This window comes from Perissodus microlepis, chromosome 10, assembly GCF_051167445.1.
Source record: "Perissodus microlepis isolate ML-2025 ecotype Zambia chromosome 10, ASM5116744v1, whole genome shotgun sequence".
NCBI classification, from domain to species: Eukaryota; Metazoa; Chordata; class Actinopteri; order Cichliformes; family Cichlidae; genus Perissodus; species Perissodus microlepis.
This window is the reverse complement of record NC_140470.1, coordinates 20,041,269-20,060,718: the sequence shown is the minus strand read 5'-3', so window position 1 is coordinate 20,060,718 and position 19,450 is coordinate 20,041,269. Positions and strand designations below refer to the sequence as shown.

General features: G+C 41.8%; 1 protein-coding gene and 1 non-coding gene across 3 annotated transcripts in view; both read right to left on the bottom strand.

Annotated features, from left to right (window-relative positions):
• Positions 1-127: 127 nt before the first annotated feature.
• trnae-cuc (transfer RNA glutamic acid (anticodon CUC)) lies at positions 128-199 on the bottom strand. The gene has a single exon. It is a non-coding gene; the product is annotated as a tRNA-Glu (tRNA).
• Positions 200-1,579: 1,380 nt separating this feature from the next.
• ehbp1l1b (EH domain binding protein 1-like 1b) overlaps positions 1,580-19,450 on the bottom strand; it is a 28,880-nt gene continuing 11,009 nt past the window's right edge. Inside the window, exons 9-31 of one of the 2 annotated variants that reach the window (XM_084940589.1) lie at positions 19,342-19,407; positions 19,110-19,247; positions 18,743-18,988; positions 18,398-18,602; positions 16,984-17,325; positions 15,291-16,838; positions 13,895-14,167; positions 13,219-13,737; positions 12,820-12,924; positions 10,336-11,511; positions 8,273-9,127; positions 7,258-7,465; positions 7,000-7,148; positions 6,828-6,876; positions 6,132-6,456; positions 5,117-5,187; positions 4,903-4,951; positions 4,745-4,797; positions 4,267-4,387; positions 3,134-3,233; positions 2,970-3,043; positions 2,717-2,831; positions 1,580-2,549 (exon numbers count right to left, since the gene is read on the bottom strand). In XM_084940589.1, the coding sequence (XP_084796715.1) occupies positions 2,462-2,549; positions 2,717-2,831; positions 2,970-3,043; positions 3,134-3,233; positions 4,267-4,387; positions 4,745-4,797; positions 4,903-4,951; positions 5,117-5,187; positions 6,132-6,456; positions 6,828-6,876; positions 7,000-7,148; positions 7,258-7,465; positions 8,273-9,127; positions 10,336-11,511; positions 12,820-12,924; positions 13,219-13,737; positions 13,895-14,167; positions 15,291-16,838; positions 16,984-17,325; positions 18,398-18,602; positions 18,743-18,988; positions 19,110-19,247; positions 19,342-19,407 (6,875 nt within the window). In that variant the 3' untranslated portion in view covers positions 1,580-2,461. The remainder of the gene's footprint in view (positions 2,550-2,716; positions 2,832-2,969; positions 3,044-3,133; positions 3,234-4,266; positions 4,388-4,744; positions 4,798-4,902; positions 4,952-5,116; positions 5,188-6,131; positions 6,457-6,827; positions 6,877-6,999; positions 7,149-7,257; positions 7,466-8,272; positions 9,128-10,335; positions 11,512-12,819; positions 12,925-13,218; positions 13,738-13,894; positions 14,168-15,290; positions 16,839-16,983; positions 17,326-18,397; positions 18,603-18,742; positions 18,989-19,109; positions 19,248-19,341; positions 19,408-19,450) is intronic. The other variant, XM_084940590.1, reaches the window with a different exon arrangement.

The following is a 19,450-nucleotide window of genomic DNA, read 5'->3' as shown; positions in this document are numbered from 1 at the left end:
ACTCAATATTTTTATACTAGGGTCAGAGAGAAAAAAAACTGGTGAAGTTTAGCCTCTCCGTGCCAGTAGAAGTAGTTGTGTAATTGGAAAACAAACATGTAGCCATTATAGAACATGAAAAAGCTAGTTCCCTGACCGGGAATCGAACCCGGGCCGCGGCGGTGAGAGCGCCGAATCCTAACCACTAGACCACCAGGGACATGCTGAAGATCGTTATTCTGCAGGTTACATCCAATCGCATACAGAAAACGATTTTCATGCCTCCATTAAGATCTTTTGGGGCTGCATCAGTTCACATTTGCTCTTTGCTGTGTTCGTGCAGTAGTACTAAACAGTGGCTCTGACTTATAATTTCTTTTATTAAACTGATCCATTTGATTTTTGTTAGCTGATTTATCAGTATCAGTCTACACGTCAAATAGATTATACAATGCCAAAAATATATAGTTAAGTGTATATATTCACATTTTAATTCATCAATATCTTTGGTTATATTGATAGTCTGCAGTCAGCAGGATTTACGAAGGTCTTATAAATAAAATAAAGAAATTACATGTTTTGTAAGAATCTGCGTTATTGTATGTACTTCTGTGTTCTACATTATAATCAATCCAATCGTTTATGGCACTTAAAATATATTTATACAACTGTTATGTTATGGTTGTTGCTTCCCTCTTTGCCAGATCTCTTCTGAGAAAGACATTTTTTTATGTTAATGAGAGTATTATATTCATAAATAAAGCATAAATAATTGCCAGAAACTGATTGCAGCTTCTACTCTGTGACAGAAATGATCTTTCTGGCTTAAAGTGGCTCGATCCTATTCACAAGAGATATATTTGACATACGTTTTACATATTAAAGGCCAACAAGTCATTTACAACCGTTTAAATACCGACAATCATAAATACTGGAAATCACTTATTGGCAGACGGTCAAAGCTGGCCCACTGGACAACTTTGGAAACTTTAAAGAAGAGCATAAATTTTGGCCCTTTAACTAAAAGAAAAAGGTTGTTTTTTATGCATAAACAATAGCTTTCTGTTTTATAATTACAGGGCAGTCTGGGAAATAACTGTACACTGTTAAAACTGTTAAAATTACACTTTTTTCCCCCTTATGTTAAGATATCTCAGAGATCACATGTGTAGTTAAGCTTCTCTACACTGGTCCGACCAACTTAAGATCCTAGTGGGCTGTATGTGGCCCATGATGTAAAATGAGTTTGACGTCTTTGGCTTAACAATTTAAGTAATTTCCTCACAGCTGGATTGCCAGTTGGAGATGCATTACCAAACCTCATTTGAGACACACCAAGCAAGGTAAAAACAGATATTTACCCTGAAGTGTTGTTAAATTTAGATTTCAGCTGTATTGATCACTATCCAGCAATGTCTGTTTTGTGATCACTGCAGCATCACATTAGGGGATATTTTTGTAGCGTCCAATGCCTTTATGCTATAATGTGCACAGGGTGATTTTAGCATGTTATGATTATACATTAGGATCATATTACAGTTACTGCCCTGGGTTACATAATCTATGAAGTGTGATGAAGACTAAGTGATGAAAACAGTCATGACAGATGGGCAACCAGCCGATATGTTTTTATTTTCATCATCACAAACATCCTCGATTCATTATACGCAGCTACAGTATGAATACACAGTGGCGCTGTGGAGCACAGTGCCACTTTATTAGCACACCTCCATAAGCATGCATGCAGTAGTCGACACAGAAATGGAAAGCACTTTGATTTCTGTGAATATTGCAGACGTGAGCAATCACATCCACAAAGACTGCAAGTTACCAAGGTGTAACTTTAGGCTGGAAACATCTTTGAGCTCCATGAGGCTGCTGGGGGTCATCCTGAATCTGAAAACACGTATCCTCCGCTAACAACATTGGGCATTCGAGTCCAGCTCATGACTTACCACGTACTATTTTGATATCCAAAATGCTCGGGCGTGTTTATGGACTTTTTCCTCGGGGAAGCGACAAGTAGGGTGACATTACTAGAAACCTGCAGATTACAAACAACTGTAAACTAAACTTCCCCTCAAAGCTGCAAATATTTTGGCCTCGTTTTTCACAGTGGAGGATAAGCCAGTGTTTGAATACTGAAAGTCACAGATTAGAAACAGAAACACACAAAAAGCAAATGTGCAATAGATGTAAAATTGTCAGATACATAATTTAAATAAATAAAAATAGGTGAAAAGAATCAATCAATACTTATATATTAAGACACACTTAAAATAATGAACATTTGAATTTCTTTTTTTTATCAGAGAAAATGACATATTTTTTGCAGTGTCAAACTCAGAGCAGTCCTCAAGGCACTTTAAATACAAGAAAATACAGAGCCCCAGCATCCTTAAAAAAACAACTTTCTATTTTTAAAAAAAGTACTCTTTTGGGACTTTGGAGTAAAAGCCGTTTGTGCTTGTCCTCACTCGTCTCACTGTACCACACATTTTTCTTTGTTGCTGTATTTTCTCCTCCTCATTTCGAGACCACGCTCCAGACGCTCATCCTCCTCCAAGGCCCTGCAAACACAAAAACACGGTACGGTGCTGAGCTCATGGATATCTGCACCCCTCTATCATAGATAGGCATAAAGATCCAAATAACAAACTAATCTCTTTTGTTTTTTGGATGTATAATCTTCCTGTAACCCACTTTGTCTCTTTCACATAACCCTACGTATACTGACCGTCTCTCCTTGGTGTCGATATCCCTGATGATCTCGTCCCTTTGGTTGACCAAAGACACCAGCTCCTGGAGGAGCAGCTGCTCCCTCTGCTGCTGAGCGGGTGACTTCTGCCAGTCTGCACAACAAACAGCAGAACTCAAAAAGATCAAATTCATTGTGTTTTAATTTTTTTTACCATTTACATTTGTATTATTATCTGTAAATCATTTTGACTGATATTGTACAGATTACTTGTTTCCACTACTTTAATGACCTTCAATAGCCATGATTACGCGCAGTTCTCTGGTCAGAAGGTCAAATCTCCTCTCCAGATCCTGCTCCTCTTGTCTGTAGATGCAGTTAAGAACGAGTCGGTTTAAAACAAATGTAAAATATACGTATATGAGTATGTGTATACTGATATGTGGGAGGTCTTACAGCAGTTCCAGGTTGTCTTGTCTGCGGATCAGAGCGTTCTTCTTGTTTACCAGAGTGAACCACTCCTGGATCAGTCTCTCCTCTTCATCACGGTCACTTCCTGCAACAGCAGAGAAAAGACATGAAAGCCTGTAAATATTTGAATACAGATAAAGATAAAGATCATTAAACATAAAGATCCACTTGCAAGATACTATTTAACAACAAAAAAAGTGTAAACTAGACTGAGCTGGATCTGGAATTTACTTCATTATAATCACAAGTAGAAGGCAGGTTAGCATCATGGCTGAGGAGGGTATTCATCTGCATGCAGGTCAGGAGATTTAAGGTTCGGTTCAATTTAGTTCATCTTTTTATGCATTTACATGTATATTTTTTGGTGTCTTATAGTGCCACCTTCCCCTCTTACAAGCACTTGGTGATGCTGGAGAGGAAGAACTCCCTTTTGACGGGAAGAGACCTTTAACACAGGCCTGCTCCTGACCTCCTTCAGTAAAATATAGAAAATCCTGTCCTTCTACTACTTCCTGCAAAATACTGCATTAATTCTAAGATTCATCTTCTTACTTTCAAGTCTCTCCATAACCCTGCACCTCTGTATCTCACCGATCTTCTGCACATTGTCACAACTTGCTCTACTCCACTCTGGGATCCTCCACCTCCACCATCCTCTGTTAGACCCCAGTTAGAGCTTTCAGACGATAGTCAGCTCGTCTTTGAAACTCTCTCCCACACCACATTTGCAAAATTGATTTTCTCCCAATCTTTAAAGCCAACCTTCAAACACATTTTTAATATTGTTGATTTTTTTCATTCTCTGATGTGTTTTTAATCGCCATATACTCGATCTTGTTATTTCATTGCTTGTAAGATGTCCTTGAGTGCCCTGAAAGGTGCCTATTAATACAATATATTATTATTATTATTTTATTATTATTATTAACAGAACAATGTTCAGGGAGGGGCAGCCACCTGCTATGACCAGGGGATAGGGAAGAGAAAACAGGAGTAATCCAGTGATGACACATAACTGCAACCACTTAATCAATGCAAAAGTCCATTGGATTAAATCTGCTTAGTGAATTCTGCACCATTCACTTCTTGCTTATCAGAGGTTTAATTAAGTGACTCACCTGTTTCCATGAGACTTCGCAGTCGTCTCTCCACCACTGCAGCTCTGCTGTCGATGTGCTTCTGTTCTGTCTCCAATGCTGCCAGCTCACTCAACACATACTGGCTGGTGTCCTGCAGAGACTGACCACAAGCCACCATCACACACGTACAAAGACACGCAGACGAATAGAGGCAAACACACACAACCACACACGAACATACAGAATGACGACAGAAAGCCACAAATAGAGGAAGAAAAGAGATCAACAGAAAGAGGGGGTCGGACAGCAGAAAGGGGAGGGGGACATACAAAGAGAAGCAGAAGAAGAGGGTCAAAAAGATTAGAGAGGTCAAAGGATGGAGAATATAAGATGTGAATGATGAACTGGACAGCTGTTATTCAGTACTTTTTGGAGCCATCAATTAATGATGATGTGAGAATCAAAATGATATAGAAATGAAATAAAGAACAGAAAAGGGGAAGAACACATGACTGACCATTGTTTCCTCGTCTTGTTTTGGAGGCTGGGGCTCATCTGCACGCTGAAAATCTGCAAAAATTGAAATACACAAATCAGAGTAGGGAAAAAGTGAGGGAAAGAGTGCTAAAACAAATGCTTCAAATGTTAGAAAAGGCTTACTCTGCAGGCTCATACCTGTATTACTCGTGTTTTCTGTTGCAGAGTTAGACATTGTATTTTCATCCTGGAGAAGAAATATAAAACTTTCATATAGCTACAGTAAAGCAGATGTATAAAGTTAAACAGAGGTGAAAATGCAAAGTAAAAATTGAGAGTGTTTCACGTATTTTTTTGCCTGAAAAGTTTGTTTGCTGATGTAAATTATAAAGGAAGAAAGACAAAGTGTTACCTGAGCTGGCCCAGGCTTGACTACCTTTGTAAGAGACCGTGGGGGCGGGACTGGAGTTATGGACTCCTCCACTAAAAGCAGAACAGACAAATGATTACATGTTACATTTCTTTAATTGTTTTAAGGCCTCAGAAAACTTGGTACAGAGTATTTATCCATATGTACTTAATCCAGTAAAATGAAAAGCCAAAGAAAGAACTATCAAAGTGAAAGTAAAACATGTATCTGAATCTGCTCCATTGACACTTTGTGGATGTCTGTGATTACCAGGAGCCACTGCAGAAAATAATGCCCAAATGGTCGTGACATATTAAATATTACTACATCGTGATTGAAGCACAGATGTACATGACATCCCTTACTGGATGTCCTAACTGGATGTCGACCAGTCCAAACCATTGATAACAGCACAGGAGGGAAAAAGGCTGAGACGGTTTTCTCACATGTGAAATCATCAGAACTTTTCCAACTTTAACAGAACACGCAGAGTTCATGCCAGACCTCATCGCTCATGAATCTATTTGAGATAACATGTCTCCAGGGACATTCAGGAGTTTTAAATAAGAATAATAAATTTCACAGCTGTTCTACTGGGACTAATATTTATAGCCAAAATTAATATTAAACACGTTTGCACTAAAAAGGCACATCTGGTCTCTCTGGGAACCAACAAAAATCTTAAGCGAGGCATTGTGAACTTGATTTATTGATCTGTTTTCTGTGCCTCTTGTCGCCTTAGCTCTAACTTTGCTACTTCACATTCCTAAGTTACCCTGGGAAACACTAGTGTTTCCACCTTTGCTCCTTTCTGCTCTCCTCGCTGTTTTTGCTTTTTTAACCCAGGTTTATGGTGTGAAAGGGCTTGCATAATAAAAAGTTTTTAACTATGCCTGCACAGTTTGTTATGGTAAGACAACAGAAACTGTAAAAGTTCCAAAAAGCCAAAGTGGGCAAAATTAACCTTATTTGGTGAATATATAATAAAATAATCATACAGAGGGAATAATACTAGTACCTTTAAGCTGTCGTTTAGCTCTTGGCGGCGGGACCACCAGCGTGCTGCTTCCTCCCTCTTCTAGACTCACTCCTTCATTTAGTCTGGCCATGCAGAAAGCAGCAGCGTCCACATTCGTGGGAGTCGGGCCGGTGAGAGCGACGCCGTAACTGGACTTACTGCTGTTGTGCTCTATCTGCAGCACGCTCAGCTCCTGGTTGGTGAAGTGTGAGCGGATCTGGCTGAGGTAGGTCATGACTATGAGCCTGTCAGGCACGGACAGAAGGACCATGTCTGACGGCTCCAGCAGGCGAGAGATTCCCAGCGCCTCGAAGCCATCAAACGCCTGATGTTGTTAGGAAACACAGGATTACAAAAGGAGATGGCAACAATTGCCCTAGCAACACTCTTTTAATGGAACAGCAGAATATGTGCTCTGGAGCAAAGCCTGGAAAACTATCATTCAGGACCACTTTAAAAAATACAAGAACGTCTGGCTGCTTGTAAGCAAAATATAAAGAAATAAGGGGTGGGCTAAGAATTATATTATTATTGCTCTCGGTGTTAATCGTCAAACATCTCTGACTATATTGCATGAAAAATATTGATCTAAAAGTTACCAGAACTATGTCATCATCCTTTCATGTGGCTGGAAAAACAAACTGATGGCACAGTGCACTAAACAGAAAAGAGCTAAAAACATTAAATCATGCTCACCTTTTTATTGTTGAGTTTGATATCATGAGGGTCCAACTGGTCAAAATCTCTAATGGCACAAAAGCAGGAACAGAAAAGTAGCTTACAACATTAAGATTAACAGTTTGGTAATATTTATAATTTCTAAAGAGAATCTACTCAAAACTAGTAACTTTTGTGTAAAATGTCGTACATTTTGTCTGGATGGAAGTGGTGTAGGATGGCACAGAAGGCCAGCCCATTTCTCCAGGAAGTGCTGAAGTTTGTGACCTTTACCCCCTGGTACCCACTAGTGATGCTCTGACACCACTCGAGCAGCGATTGGCTGGAGTTCACCAGATCCTGGAGAAAGAGGGAAAGAAATGTTGTTTCTGTGCATCTATGCAAATGAAAAGCCAAATACTTATGATGAGTAAAGTAAAGTATAAAGATGAGTATTCATTAAATTTACCTCAGCTGTGTCGTCCTTCCCATCAGCCTCCTCCCGGACCACTGTAACAGGATCCGGGGTCCTGGGGTCAGGGGTCTCTTCTTCTGGTAAAGTAGGAAGACGAGATGATGTGATCTCACAGTGATGGACTGTGCTGGGCGAGTCTTCTAGCAGGAATGGTGGTTTCTTAACTACGTCATCAGGGAGGTCAGCCAGCTGGTGTTTTGGCCTAGAAAAAAAAAAGATATATGATGTGAAAAAAGCTTAACTTAGAAGAAGTGAAGGAGGTTATCGATGCCGTTTCATCATTGCCATGTGCAATTATTCAGATTTGACATGCAAGCTTGCCATGATGATGATGATGAACTGAACAAACTCATGATGTTAAGCGTGATGGAAAACATACAGCAGTCATGTGATTTGCATCAGGATTTGCAGCATGGTTGCCTCAATGCAGGCCTATGCTTTTGGCATTTTATGGGCATACACTCATTTTTAAGCATCTCAGTTTGCCTTTTTGGGTCACATCACCCATGTGTGACCTAAGCAAAAGCCTTAAGCCAGCTGGTTGTCATCAGGGCCTGATTTTGACAGATCTTGCAAGCCTCTTTCCTCACTGTCACTCAGCCAAGCATACATCACACACGTGACACATTTTTTTAGTTTAAATAATCTTGCTGATTATGATGGCCTTGAACACACTCCCTCTTTTTGTTGCAAGTTTTAGCGATTTGTAACAAAATGGGGTCTCATCCGGGATCTGCACCTAGGGCCTCTTTTCAGCATTTCGGTGTAAAATACTCTTTGAACATAAAGTTGAAAAAAGTGACCTCTAGAACAGCCACATGCACTCATGTGTACAGATACACAGACTACAGCAGAGCTTGTTTTTTGGGGTTCAGCCAAGTTCAGCCAAGAAAAGACAACGGTAGATCTCAGCACACAAAGCTGTACTAAAACATTGTGCTTTATAAGCCAAGTCTCAAACGAGTTGGTCTAATAAAACAGGACAAGATAACAGCCTATCCTGACTTACGCATTTTCCTCTGCCTGTGGCTCTTCTGTTTCGGTTAGTGATATTTCCTGCAGGGCATCAAAGCTGGGAAAAACTAAGTGTTGATTGACAACAGTGAGATCTGTCCCGATGTCCAGTTGTTTTTTTGGCTGCTCAGTGTCACAGTCAATATCCCCCAGGGCCGGCATGAGTCGTTTCATATTGTGAATGCTGGACACCGGGGATGAGTCACCTGACATCAGGCGAATTTTAGCCAATAGGAACTTTTCCTCTTCTTGGAGTTGTTGGTCTTTGGAGTGACTCATGCAAAGGTTGTTCGTTTGTGCACTGTCACTCTTTTGGCTGTCACTGTCACTCTTGTTTAAACTGAAAGTCTTGGAGTTGTTCACACCTTCCTTAACCTTCATTTCAAGACTTGTGTGTGATTGTGTGACTGTATTTATTTCACTATCTACTTTAGTGACGCTCATGTCTGTGTAAGTCTTAGTATGTTTTGTATCAGACTGTATGTTGGAAGTGCTTGGAGGGAGAGGCCAAGGAACCACTGACGACTGAACAAGTTCTCCCTCCTCATCAGCTGCTACCTCAAGGCTATGGCTTGTATTTGTAGCAACAGCTTTTCTCTGTCCTTTTAGCAGCTGTTTCTGTGATTCATTAAGTTGGGGAACGGGTTTATTCCTCACTGTCTGATTGACTGATATCCCCTGCTGAGACACAGACGGAGGGTTAGGATGTGGACTGTCTGTTAGACTGGGTAATGACTCAAGAACTTCTGGTTTATTTGGCTGACTGGGAGCAGGGCTCTGGTAAAGTGTTTGTTGGCTGAAAACAATTGAAGAGGACTTCTGGTTTACAGCTGGGGAAGGGTGGCCTGGTCTGAAGACAGAAAATCAAATTTCAGATCTCACGTGTTTTTCACAAAACTCAAGAACCACAAACCTAGCCAGCATCCTTTTCATGCCCCATTCCCTTTCTTTGCAAACACACCTTCATTCATCTCAAGCAACCACATATTTACCCTTTCAAGATCACAAACGTCTAAAGATTCAAGGACAAACATTTTGATGAACTAAGGGTAGAGCATGGTGGATGTTAAAGCTCACTGTGCTTTTCCCACACTCAGCTATTTTTATGTCATTCCTTGAACATCTTGTTAGGAAAAGATTTTCACAGAAAGTCCCAGCGCATTAGTAGAACCGAGGCCTAGCAATGAGATTATACTAGTTTTGACTTTCTCTAGCCTCGAATGCATCACAGCATCTGAACATCAAAACAATCAATGCATCCACGCCACTTGACATTCTGTGAAGCTGCACTGATTGCAGAACTATGTAAGTAAACTTGTCATATTCATGTAGACAGCAAAAATAACTCATGCAGTAGATGCACATACATCCATTGCATGCCTTTTTATTTTCATGCTTGCAAGATTTACTGCTACACATTTGTCTAAACAACAACTGAAAGCCTATGGTTAACTACTAAAAGTTCATATTTGCAATTTTTCCATAGATTTACAGGAGACTATCAATGGGCTACACTGGCACTGAAACACTGAAAGATAACATAATTTTAACTTTGATTATTACCCTCCTCAGTTTACAGTAAATGGAAATAAAGAACTGTTCAACTGAGTAGAAGCGTGCTATGTAAGTACCAGTCGACTCCAATAAGCATGGAGTTTAGGTCACAGTGAATTAGGAAGCTGAGGAGAAGATGGGACATATATGAAGTGTTTAGAGCACTTTGATATCCCACATAAGTCCAAAGCCAAGGCTGTTCTTTGTCTGCTCAAATAATACTAATAACTCTAACATTAATCCAGAACAACAATAATGGTCTAATGATGTTCTTTGGAAGGTTGCATGTATGATTCACATGCGAATACATGACTCTTTCATGAGAAGGACATGCACGGCCAGGCCAAACGCTCAGTGGGGTTTAACTAACGTGATTTCCCCCGGAGTTAAAGAAAACACAGTCCAGAGATCCATTAGAAGCAACGAGCACAACTCTCTCATCTCAGCTCTATTTACTCACCTCTCTCCCTGTGGCTATTTATCTCTCCCATACCCCTTACTCACCCTGCTTCCCCTTCCATGTACAGCTCAGCCAGCCAGATGGATCCAAGATCTTCCTGTCCCCTCTCATATGATATCTCCTCAACATCATCCTCTCTCAGCCACTCTGGGATGGCTCCATGTTTAAGATAGGATTTGCCTTTTTTAAGTGATTTGAAGCCAGGATCATCCATGGTTTTCTTAACAATACAAACAGAGTCCTCAGCTTTGCTGGTTTTAATTTTGGCTGCAGGGGCAGAATCAGCCGGTCTGGTCAATACTTCAGCATTAGATATTACAGTGTTTGCTAGTTTAGGATCAGAACTGAATCCTGATTCCTCATTATTACCTTGTGACCTCTCATCATATGCAATATCCTCTAATTCTACCTCCCTCAGTGGCGGACAGTTGTTTTGTTGGCTGCTATCCACTTTCTGGTTGACCTTTTCTAAAGCAAGAACAGGAAGGGCCTCTGTCCTCCACTGTGGGGTTTCTCCATGGTTGTCCTCCTTTCCTTTTCCTTTCTTCTCTTTTTTCTTTACTTCCTCATTGACATCCTTTCTCTGTTGCTTTGTTTTGGGCTCTGTCTCCCTTTTCTCTTTATGCTCGTTCCCTTCCCTTGTTTCTTCCACTCCATTCTTTTCTTCCTTTCCCTCTTTTATCCCTTCTCTCTCACTCATCCTCATCTCCTTTCTCCCTTTTTCCAACCTCTTTCTTGCCTCTTCTTTTTCCCTCTCCAACCTGTGTTTCTTTTTCTTTGCTTCCTCTTCCCGCTCCTTCCTGCCTCTCTCTTCCTTCTCTGCCCTCTTGATGTTTTCCACCTTTTCTCTCTCCTCTCTCTCCCTGTTTCCTTCTCTTTCTTTCTCCTGTTCACTAGCAGCTCTTCTCAGAATTGCCACCAGATTGTGTGCCTCATTTAAAGATGAGCACTCTTTTTTCTGAGTCTCAGAAACTTTTTCTTCTGCAGTCGCCTGACTCTCTGCTGTGTCAGAGAAGTCTGTGGGTGGCAAAATGTCCACATCAATGGGAATCGGTGGATCATTATCCGCCTCAGAGGAACACAAGATCTCCGGATCTACTTCATGTAAACATGGCTGGAGTTCATTATTTATAAGGTGGCATGGCTGTTTGATAGAGGGTTGCGGTTGACCTGCAAGAGTCGATCCTGATGTGTTCAGGATGGAGGCCACTGTCTCGTAGCTAAAGGGCAGATACGAACAACAGACAAAACTGTGAGACAGAGCTCACCCGAAAATGACCTGCTTCATGAGCTCTGAACACTGTGACAGAGGGTCAGACAACATGCTTGATTAAAAATAGTTCCTTCTCAGACTTTGTTTTGGTGCTTTTCCAAAATGCCGTGCAAAAGCACTCAAAAGAAACACTGTTTGCTACAGTGAGAGCAACTCTGCACAGCATACTGATTTTTCTCTTTGACGGGATTAGGAACAAGTGAAATACTTTCTGGTGGCACGGAGCTGAGAGCTCAGATCGGCTCACAGACAAGCCAGCAGCTACATATGCAAGATGAATCCTCAAAGAGCCACTCAATACTTAAAAACCACATTGGCAAAGCCAGCCCACCACATAATCAAAACAATCACAAATATCCACTGGACGGTGCATTCTCCAGCAATGGATGCTTTTATATGCAGCCAGTTTAAATGCCACAAAAGCAGTTAATAAACATCAAAATGTTTCAGTACTTCACTGAAGGTTGCCACGCAGCAACTTTTGTAGAGATGAGGTAATAATGCATTAACGTGTAGGCTCTTACATAATGAGGTTAATGTATTAAATGTTTTACCTAGTCTAATATTTCTTCGGTCTGTTACACTACCACCCTTCACTTCTATACATTTTGCTTCCAAGGAGCTAGAATTTTATTTTTTTTGTGTGTGTAATTTTTAAATCATGATGAGCAATAGTTAATAGTTAGTTTTTTAACATATCACAACACTGACCAATGAATCACTGCAGCATAAATAAGGATCCTAACTCAAGGGCTGAACCAGTGTTAGTGTCTACCTCTCTGCACTGAATTATACTTGTTATTAATCTCTGGCTGTCTTCCACAGCATGACTTTTGTCCTGTCTTCCCTCACTCATCCCAACCAGTCATGGCAGATGGTCGTCCCTCCCTGAGCCTGGTACTGCCAGAGGTTTCTTTCTGTTAAAAGGGAGTTTTTCCTTTCCTCTGTTGCCAAAGTGCTTGCTCATAGGGGGTCATATGATAGTTGGGTTTTTCTCTGTATGTATTATTGTAGAGTCTACCTTACAATATAAAGCGCCTTGAGGCAACAGTTGTTGTGATTTGGCCCTGTATAAATAAAATTGAATTGAATTACACATAAAAGACAACTTAAGAAAGAACCAATTTTAAATGGTATATTTAGGCGCTTTGTTAATAGCAACCCGTTGCAATAAAAGCATATCTGGATAGAAAAACACACAGTAGAAGTCCACACAGTAGCACACACACACACGGACACACACAGAGAGACTCACCCTCTGTATAACACCCCAACTACTGCTGACATGAAACCAGCAGGCGCCTCCCTCTGCTGCTCTGCAACACACACATCTGCCTCTGTGTGCGCACATTTCTCAGCACTACCAGACACACACACACACACACACACACACACACACACACACACACACACACACACACACACACAGGTCCATTATATACTTGTGTAAAGCTCTCATCAAACCGCTCCATTTGAAATACCACTGCAGCACAGACAGAGGTCAATATAAAGAAAACAGCTTCAGGTGAGGTTAGTTGCAGTTGCTGAGTAAGCACTTGATAGGCTGCAGCACCCAGAGGAACGTTAGCCATTAAAATGCGAATGTGGTGTCACGCCATGCAGCAAACACTGCAAGCAACCATCGCTGACTCACCCCCCTATTACACCTTCCTCCTCTTTCAGCTTCTCCTCCTTCGCTTCCTTGCTTTCACTACTTTCCATCCCTTTTTCCACTCCTATCTCGGTGGTGGTCTCCTCCACAGCTGCCCACAGCTGTTTTTCTGCCTCGCACACTGGGTCCTTATTGTTGATGAAATGCTCGTGACCACCAGGCACGGCATCGGCTGGTTTCTCCTCATCTGCTCCCTCCTGTTGTGGTTTTCCTGATGGATGAAGATCTCGTTCCGGCCGCAGTTCTGGTTCTGGTTTTGAGGGCTGAAGTGGCTCCAGCGCCAGAGTCACGCACTCTCCAGCTTCTTGGGGGGGAACCTCGACTGAGGGTGCTGATTCCACCCTGGGTCCCTCTGGCTCTTTAGGCTCCTTTTTAACTGCCGGTGCGCTGGGCTGAGCAGAGGGTGCGGCAATATGATGTTCATCTCCATCTTTTGCTTTAACTGGTTGGCTCTCTTGCCTAACAGGCGTGTGCACCTCAGCAGGATCCTCTCCGTGTGAGCTAGAAGAGAGGGAAAACCACATGAAGGATATATCCACTAATTGGCATTTTGTACAAACATGGTTAAGAAACCAAACAATTAGCGAGGCATGCGAAGCACAAACAAGAGGATTAAGCAGAGAAGCAGACAAAGATGTGCCCCCTAGTCTGTTCTTACCCTCTGCACAAAGGTTTTGTACCCTCCTCGGCAGAGATTTTTTCAGGTGTACCCTTCCCACTTCTCCCTTCTAGCACTTTCCATAGAGGAATCTCTGCATCAGACAGCCTCTGTTGAGGTGGCACCACCATCGAGACCTCTAATATAACTGCTTTATTCTGGGCTGTTGGCTGAACAGCAGGGCCAGGCAGAGTACATGTGGCAGAGACTTTCTTTTCTGGCACAACAATGTTTGACAGTGAACCTTCGCTTATGAGAGACAGTTGCCCGAGACTGGAGAGAAAGAGGAAAAGTGAATAATAGAAAGGAAAAACAGGAAGAAAAGGAGCAGAGGACAGCCATTATTAATTATAAAAAACAAACAGAAGTACGGGTGAGCGATGACGGACAGCTGAGATATACCAGGGGCAAGATCACCGATATCAGTACCAGTTATTACAGCAGGATGCAAACCTCCACCAAAGCTGCTCACTCTGTGGGCAGTATGTACTTCTAAGGGAACAGTTCTGTGTTTTGTACATATTCACTTTATTAAGCTGAATACCTTCAGCTTATTATATAGCATTATACTATATATATTATATATATATTACATAAATTATATTTGTCTTCAACGATGTAACACATTTTGGGATTAACTTAAATAAAAAGCAGATGTGAAATGTAAAAGTGAGGTCAGAGGTCAAATGTGACCTGATATTTGGATGCAAACTATAATTTAAGTGTTATTTATAATCCTCATATACCAGTATCATTTCCTGAATGTTGCCAATACAAACAAAGGCAGCTTATTTGACCTTTCACAAGAGGTCAGAGGTCTAAAGTAACCTTACACTTAGAATCGCCATTGATCATTCCATATATGGATATATGTTGTCAGTACAAGCAGTGGCAGTAAGAAACATCGTTTTAAATAGATCTATACAGCATTATTATAAATTTGGCCATCAGATCAATATTTTGAACTTGAAAGTGAGATGATATTTTAAATGTTTATACAGTACTATGTTGACAACACATAGCACACTTGTAAGAATCATAAATTATACATTGTAAGCCTTTTGTTGACTTTCAACCAATAATTCATCTTTGTGTTTAAGTACAGAATAACACACATGGGAAAGCTACAAAAACATGACCTCCTTGGCAGAAGTATTAGGCGAGAGAGCAGAGAATCCTGAAAAAAATCACCACAAAGTAATCAGACGGATTCAGCTTCACGCAGCTTTAAGTTGGAAATAAGTGATTTTTAAGATCACGAACTCAGTTTCAAGTTTTGAGTCTCTCTGATTTCATTTGCTGATTAAAGAAGAAGCCATCTGTGTTTACAGACCACACAAAGCGCAATCAGCACGCACAGAGTGAAATCACCACTTATTTCAGAACTATAACTCACCGCTCGCTGGAGTTTGGTTTACGAACTGATGGAGGGGCATTCTCTCTGTCTTGTGATTGGTTGGGAATTTGTGAGGGAAGCTGCTTGGATGCAGTGCTGCTTTTGACCAGCGGAGGGAAGTGAGGAGCAGGAAGTTTTGTTTGTGTCACATTTTTCAGAGCCGTGTTGGCGTGTTTGGTACCAGCAGGGGGCGTGTGTGTGTTTAACTCAGAAATGGACAAGGAGGAAACCGTTTTCATCTTTTCTTTGTCTTCATCTGACCTGTTGGCCTCCAGACTGCAGACCGATGCTGCTCGAGCCTCCTCCTTCTTCTTTCTTCTCTCCATCTCCTCCTCCTGCAGCTTCTGCTTTTGTTTTTCTTCATTCTTTTTCCTGTCTTCTTCCTCTTTCCCTTTCCTTTCAGCTTTCTCTTTCTCCTCTCTCTGCCTCTTCACCTCATCTTCCTTCTTTTTTCTCTCCTCCTCCTCCTTTTTCTTCTTCTCTGCCTCCTGTATTCTCAGCTCCTCTTGAAGTCGCCTCTTCTTTTCTTCTTTTTCCCTTTTGATTCTCTCCATTTCCTCCCTTTGTATCCTCTCCTTTTCTTTCTGCTCCTTTACAAGCCTCTCTCTCCTCTCCTCCTGCCTTCTCATCTCCTCTTGTAGTTGCCTCTTCTTTTCTTCTTCTTCCCTATTAATTCTCTCCATTTCCTCCCTTTGTATCCTCTCCTTTTCTTTCTGCTCCTTTAAGAGCCTCTCTCTCCTCTCCTCCTCTTCACGTCTTTTCTCTTCCTCTTCCTTCCTCTCCATCCTTTCTATCTCCTTCTCTCTCTCCTCTTTGAGTCGTCTCTCCTTTTCTTCCACTTCTCTCTTCTTTCTCTCCTCTGACTCTTTGAGTCGTCTCTCCTCCTCCTCCCTTTTTCTTCTCTCTTCCTCCTCTATTATTTTCTGCTGCTCCTTCTCTTTGGCCTCTTTCAAGCGCTTCTCCTCCACCTTTCTTTTTTCCTCTTCCTCTGCGAGCCTCTTTTTCTCTTCCTCCCTTCTTTTTCTTTGCTCCTCAACTGCTCTCCTCTCCTCTATCTTTTTCTCCTCCTCTTCCTTCATCTTTTTGATGAATCTTTCTCTTTCAAGTCTTCTCTCCTCCTCCCTCTGGAGTTTTTCCTTTTCCTCCTCCAGCTCCAGGAGTCTCCTCTCTTCCTCTCTTTTTCTCCTCTCCTCCTCATCTCGCTTCCTCATCTCCTCTTCTACCCTCAGTTTCTCCTGTTTCTCTTTCTTCTCCTTCAGGAGTCTCTCCTCCTCACGTTTCATCCTTTCTTTCTCCTTCTTGATCTCTTCCTCCTCCTGTAAGAGTCTCTTCTTCTCCTCTTCCAACAGTCTCTTCTTCTCTTCCTCATGTTTTCTCCTCTCTTCTTGCTTTAAGAACATGGCCTTTTGCTCTTCCTCTTTTCGCCTCCTTTCCTCCTCTTGTTTCTTTTGAATTTCTGCCTCCCTCTGCTTCTCCTGCTCCTTTGCGATTGCTGCTCCCTCTAATTGCTTTTCTCCGTACTTCTTTTCATTGGTTTTTTGTTCAAGACTGCAGAACAGATACACAATATACCTTAAGGCTTTATTTCTCTGTCTGCGTGTATCACCTTCATCATCACTTCACATTCTGCAACCTTAGCATTTGTTTTCGAAAATAATTATTCCTGATTGCATCCTTGAATATAAATACTCACCCTGGGGGACACCTTTTGATAGTATCGTGCTTAGAGTCATCCTCTTCCAGAAACAAACCCCTTGATTCTTGTCTCTGGTTAGGCGACTCAAAGATGACATCATCAAAGTCAGGCTCTGGCTCTGGCTTTGCCAAGGGCGGCTTTTCTGTGTTAATGGAGCTACTAATACTCTCACTGGAAGGCTTTTTAACATCAATTTGCTCTGGAACATTGGGCTGTTTAGGAGTTATAAATGCTGCCACGACAGTGGTAGAGGGCTGCTGGGGAGTGGCGCGCTCGCAGGAAGCAAAGGGCCAAGGAGGGGGTGGCGCTATGATCAGCTCTGAGCGGGTCTGGGGAGGACTAGGGACAGAAATATTGGAGGTCAGGCTCAACAGATAAGCAGCTGAGATAACAGAAAGCTGAGAGTGCAGACCAGACCAGGATATCAAGGCAACAGGAGGCAGAAATCAAAGCGCTTTGCAACTGTTGGCATATGTTAGCATCATGGAAGCACAATCACAAACAAGAAGCAACTGTGATGCGCTGGGGAAGTGCACACTGACAATTATCGTAGTCCTTCATCTAGAAACATGAACAGCAGGCTGAAGCACTAATTTGGGGATAATTTGGATGATCGTTAGAGCTGATAAGCCAATGATCAATGCTCCTTATTAGGTTTTTATAGTTTGTTCCATTTTTGTTTGAAAATAGGACCAAACAATTGTAGGAGCGTTGCTGTCCAGCAGCTATGTTATCAGTGGTATTGAATAGTTAAATCTGGGTGTCTTAGATGGCTGTTTAGGGAAATATGCTTATTTGTTGTCTTGCAGCGTTCACAGATTTCCACTAAACATGAAGCCTCCACCAGCAGACGGTTACCTTTGTACAGCATCAAAGTCCAGACTGACACATCAGACTGAGTCGATGAGCTCTTCTAAAACTCGCTTATTAGGAGCTCATATCTTGTTTTTGTTGCCAATCCAGGTAAACTGTTTCCCCTGCTTCCAGTTTTTATGTGAGCATAACAGCTTGAGGTCATTTGGTTAATACTTGAGGTCATCAATTTAATTTTTATGTTTAAATCTGCCAAAAAAAGGATTTCCTTATTCCTTAAAACAGTATTGCGAATTCAAACATACAGCACATCTAAGACTGCCTTTAAAAACAAATCAAAAAGATTACAGGAAGAAGAAAAAAAAGGAAGTGAGCCATCTAACTTTTTGTCTTTGTTTCAATATGAACAAGTGTTGTCATCTTTGCTGTTTCTCCTGCACTCAGTTAGATCTGCTCCCAGTCCACAAGACACAGCGTAACCTTTACGGTCTGACAGATTTTCCACTCACACAGCAGTTTCAGGCCAAACATATCTTCAAGGCACCAAACCTTGCAATCTAAATTTATCCCTTCATGTGATATCGTCCCATGACCTCACCTGATCCGCACTGGTCCGACTTTGTTTTCTGCGATGGTCACCTTTGAATCCTGGGCTGCTCTGACTGGCTGAGTGGACATCTTGCTGTGTAAAGCTGTCCCTTTGTTTTTGGGGGAATCCTTGGATTGGTGCAGAGGGCTTGCGGCTGCTTCTTTCACTGCTGAGGTCGTTTCCTCATCCACCTGAGCGAGGGGGAATGTTAAGCCTATACAGAATGAGAAGGAAAGATCAGAACATACTTTGCACAAAAGGAGGAAAGACTGTTTTTACTTTAAATTGGATATTTTCAGATAGAAGAATGAGGAAAATGTCTTTGAAATGAGGATGATTTGTAGGCCAGTGTACCTGACCGACTGGAGCTGGTATGTGCTGGAGGAGCAGAAGGACGAGTTACAGTGAGAGGTGAGGAGAAAAAGGCAGGCTTTGGTAGAGAAGAGGATTGAGCGGGTGAAGTGCAGAGGATAGAAGCAGGACAGACTGGAGCCACTGGGTCACAGAGGGCATCAAGATCAGGACTAGTTAACAGAGGAACAGGGGCGATGTCCCCATCAGCTCTAACAGAGTCAGATTTCAACTTTGCTCCGTGAGCACCTGGAAAATGAGAAGGAATGACAGGAAGCATGATTTCCAGGATGAAGACAGAGGAGAAACACTGAGAAATAACTACAGAACCTATGAAAGCTCAGAAATAGGAAAAGCTGCCTTCAATTACCTGACTCTGAGCTAGAGGTGGGAGATTTTGGAAGAGGGGGTATGGATGAAAGAAGAGGGGCATCAGAAGAAAAAGGAGAGGGAGAAGTTGGGCGGGCGACTGACTTGACAATTTGAGGTCTGAAAATGTGAGAATGTCCTGCCAGAGGGTAACACAAAATGTTTAAGTTATTAAACAGAGAACAGAGAGGATAAGCATCGCTTTTGTTAAGACTGTAAATACAGAGACAGACCAGAGGCTGAAGCAGAATCATCTGCAGTTTGAACCTCTGGGGGGCGCCGCTGGTATGAAACAGGAGCTGAGGAGAAGAGAAGTGTGAACATAAGAGGAAGAAAGAAAGA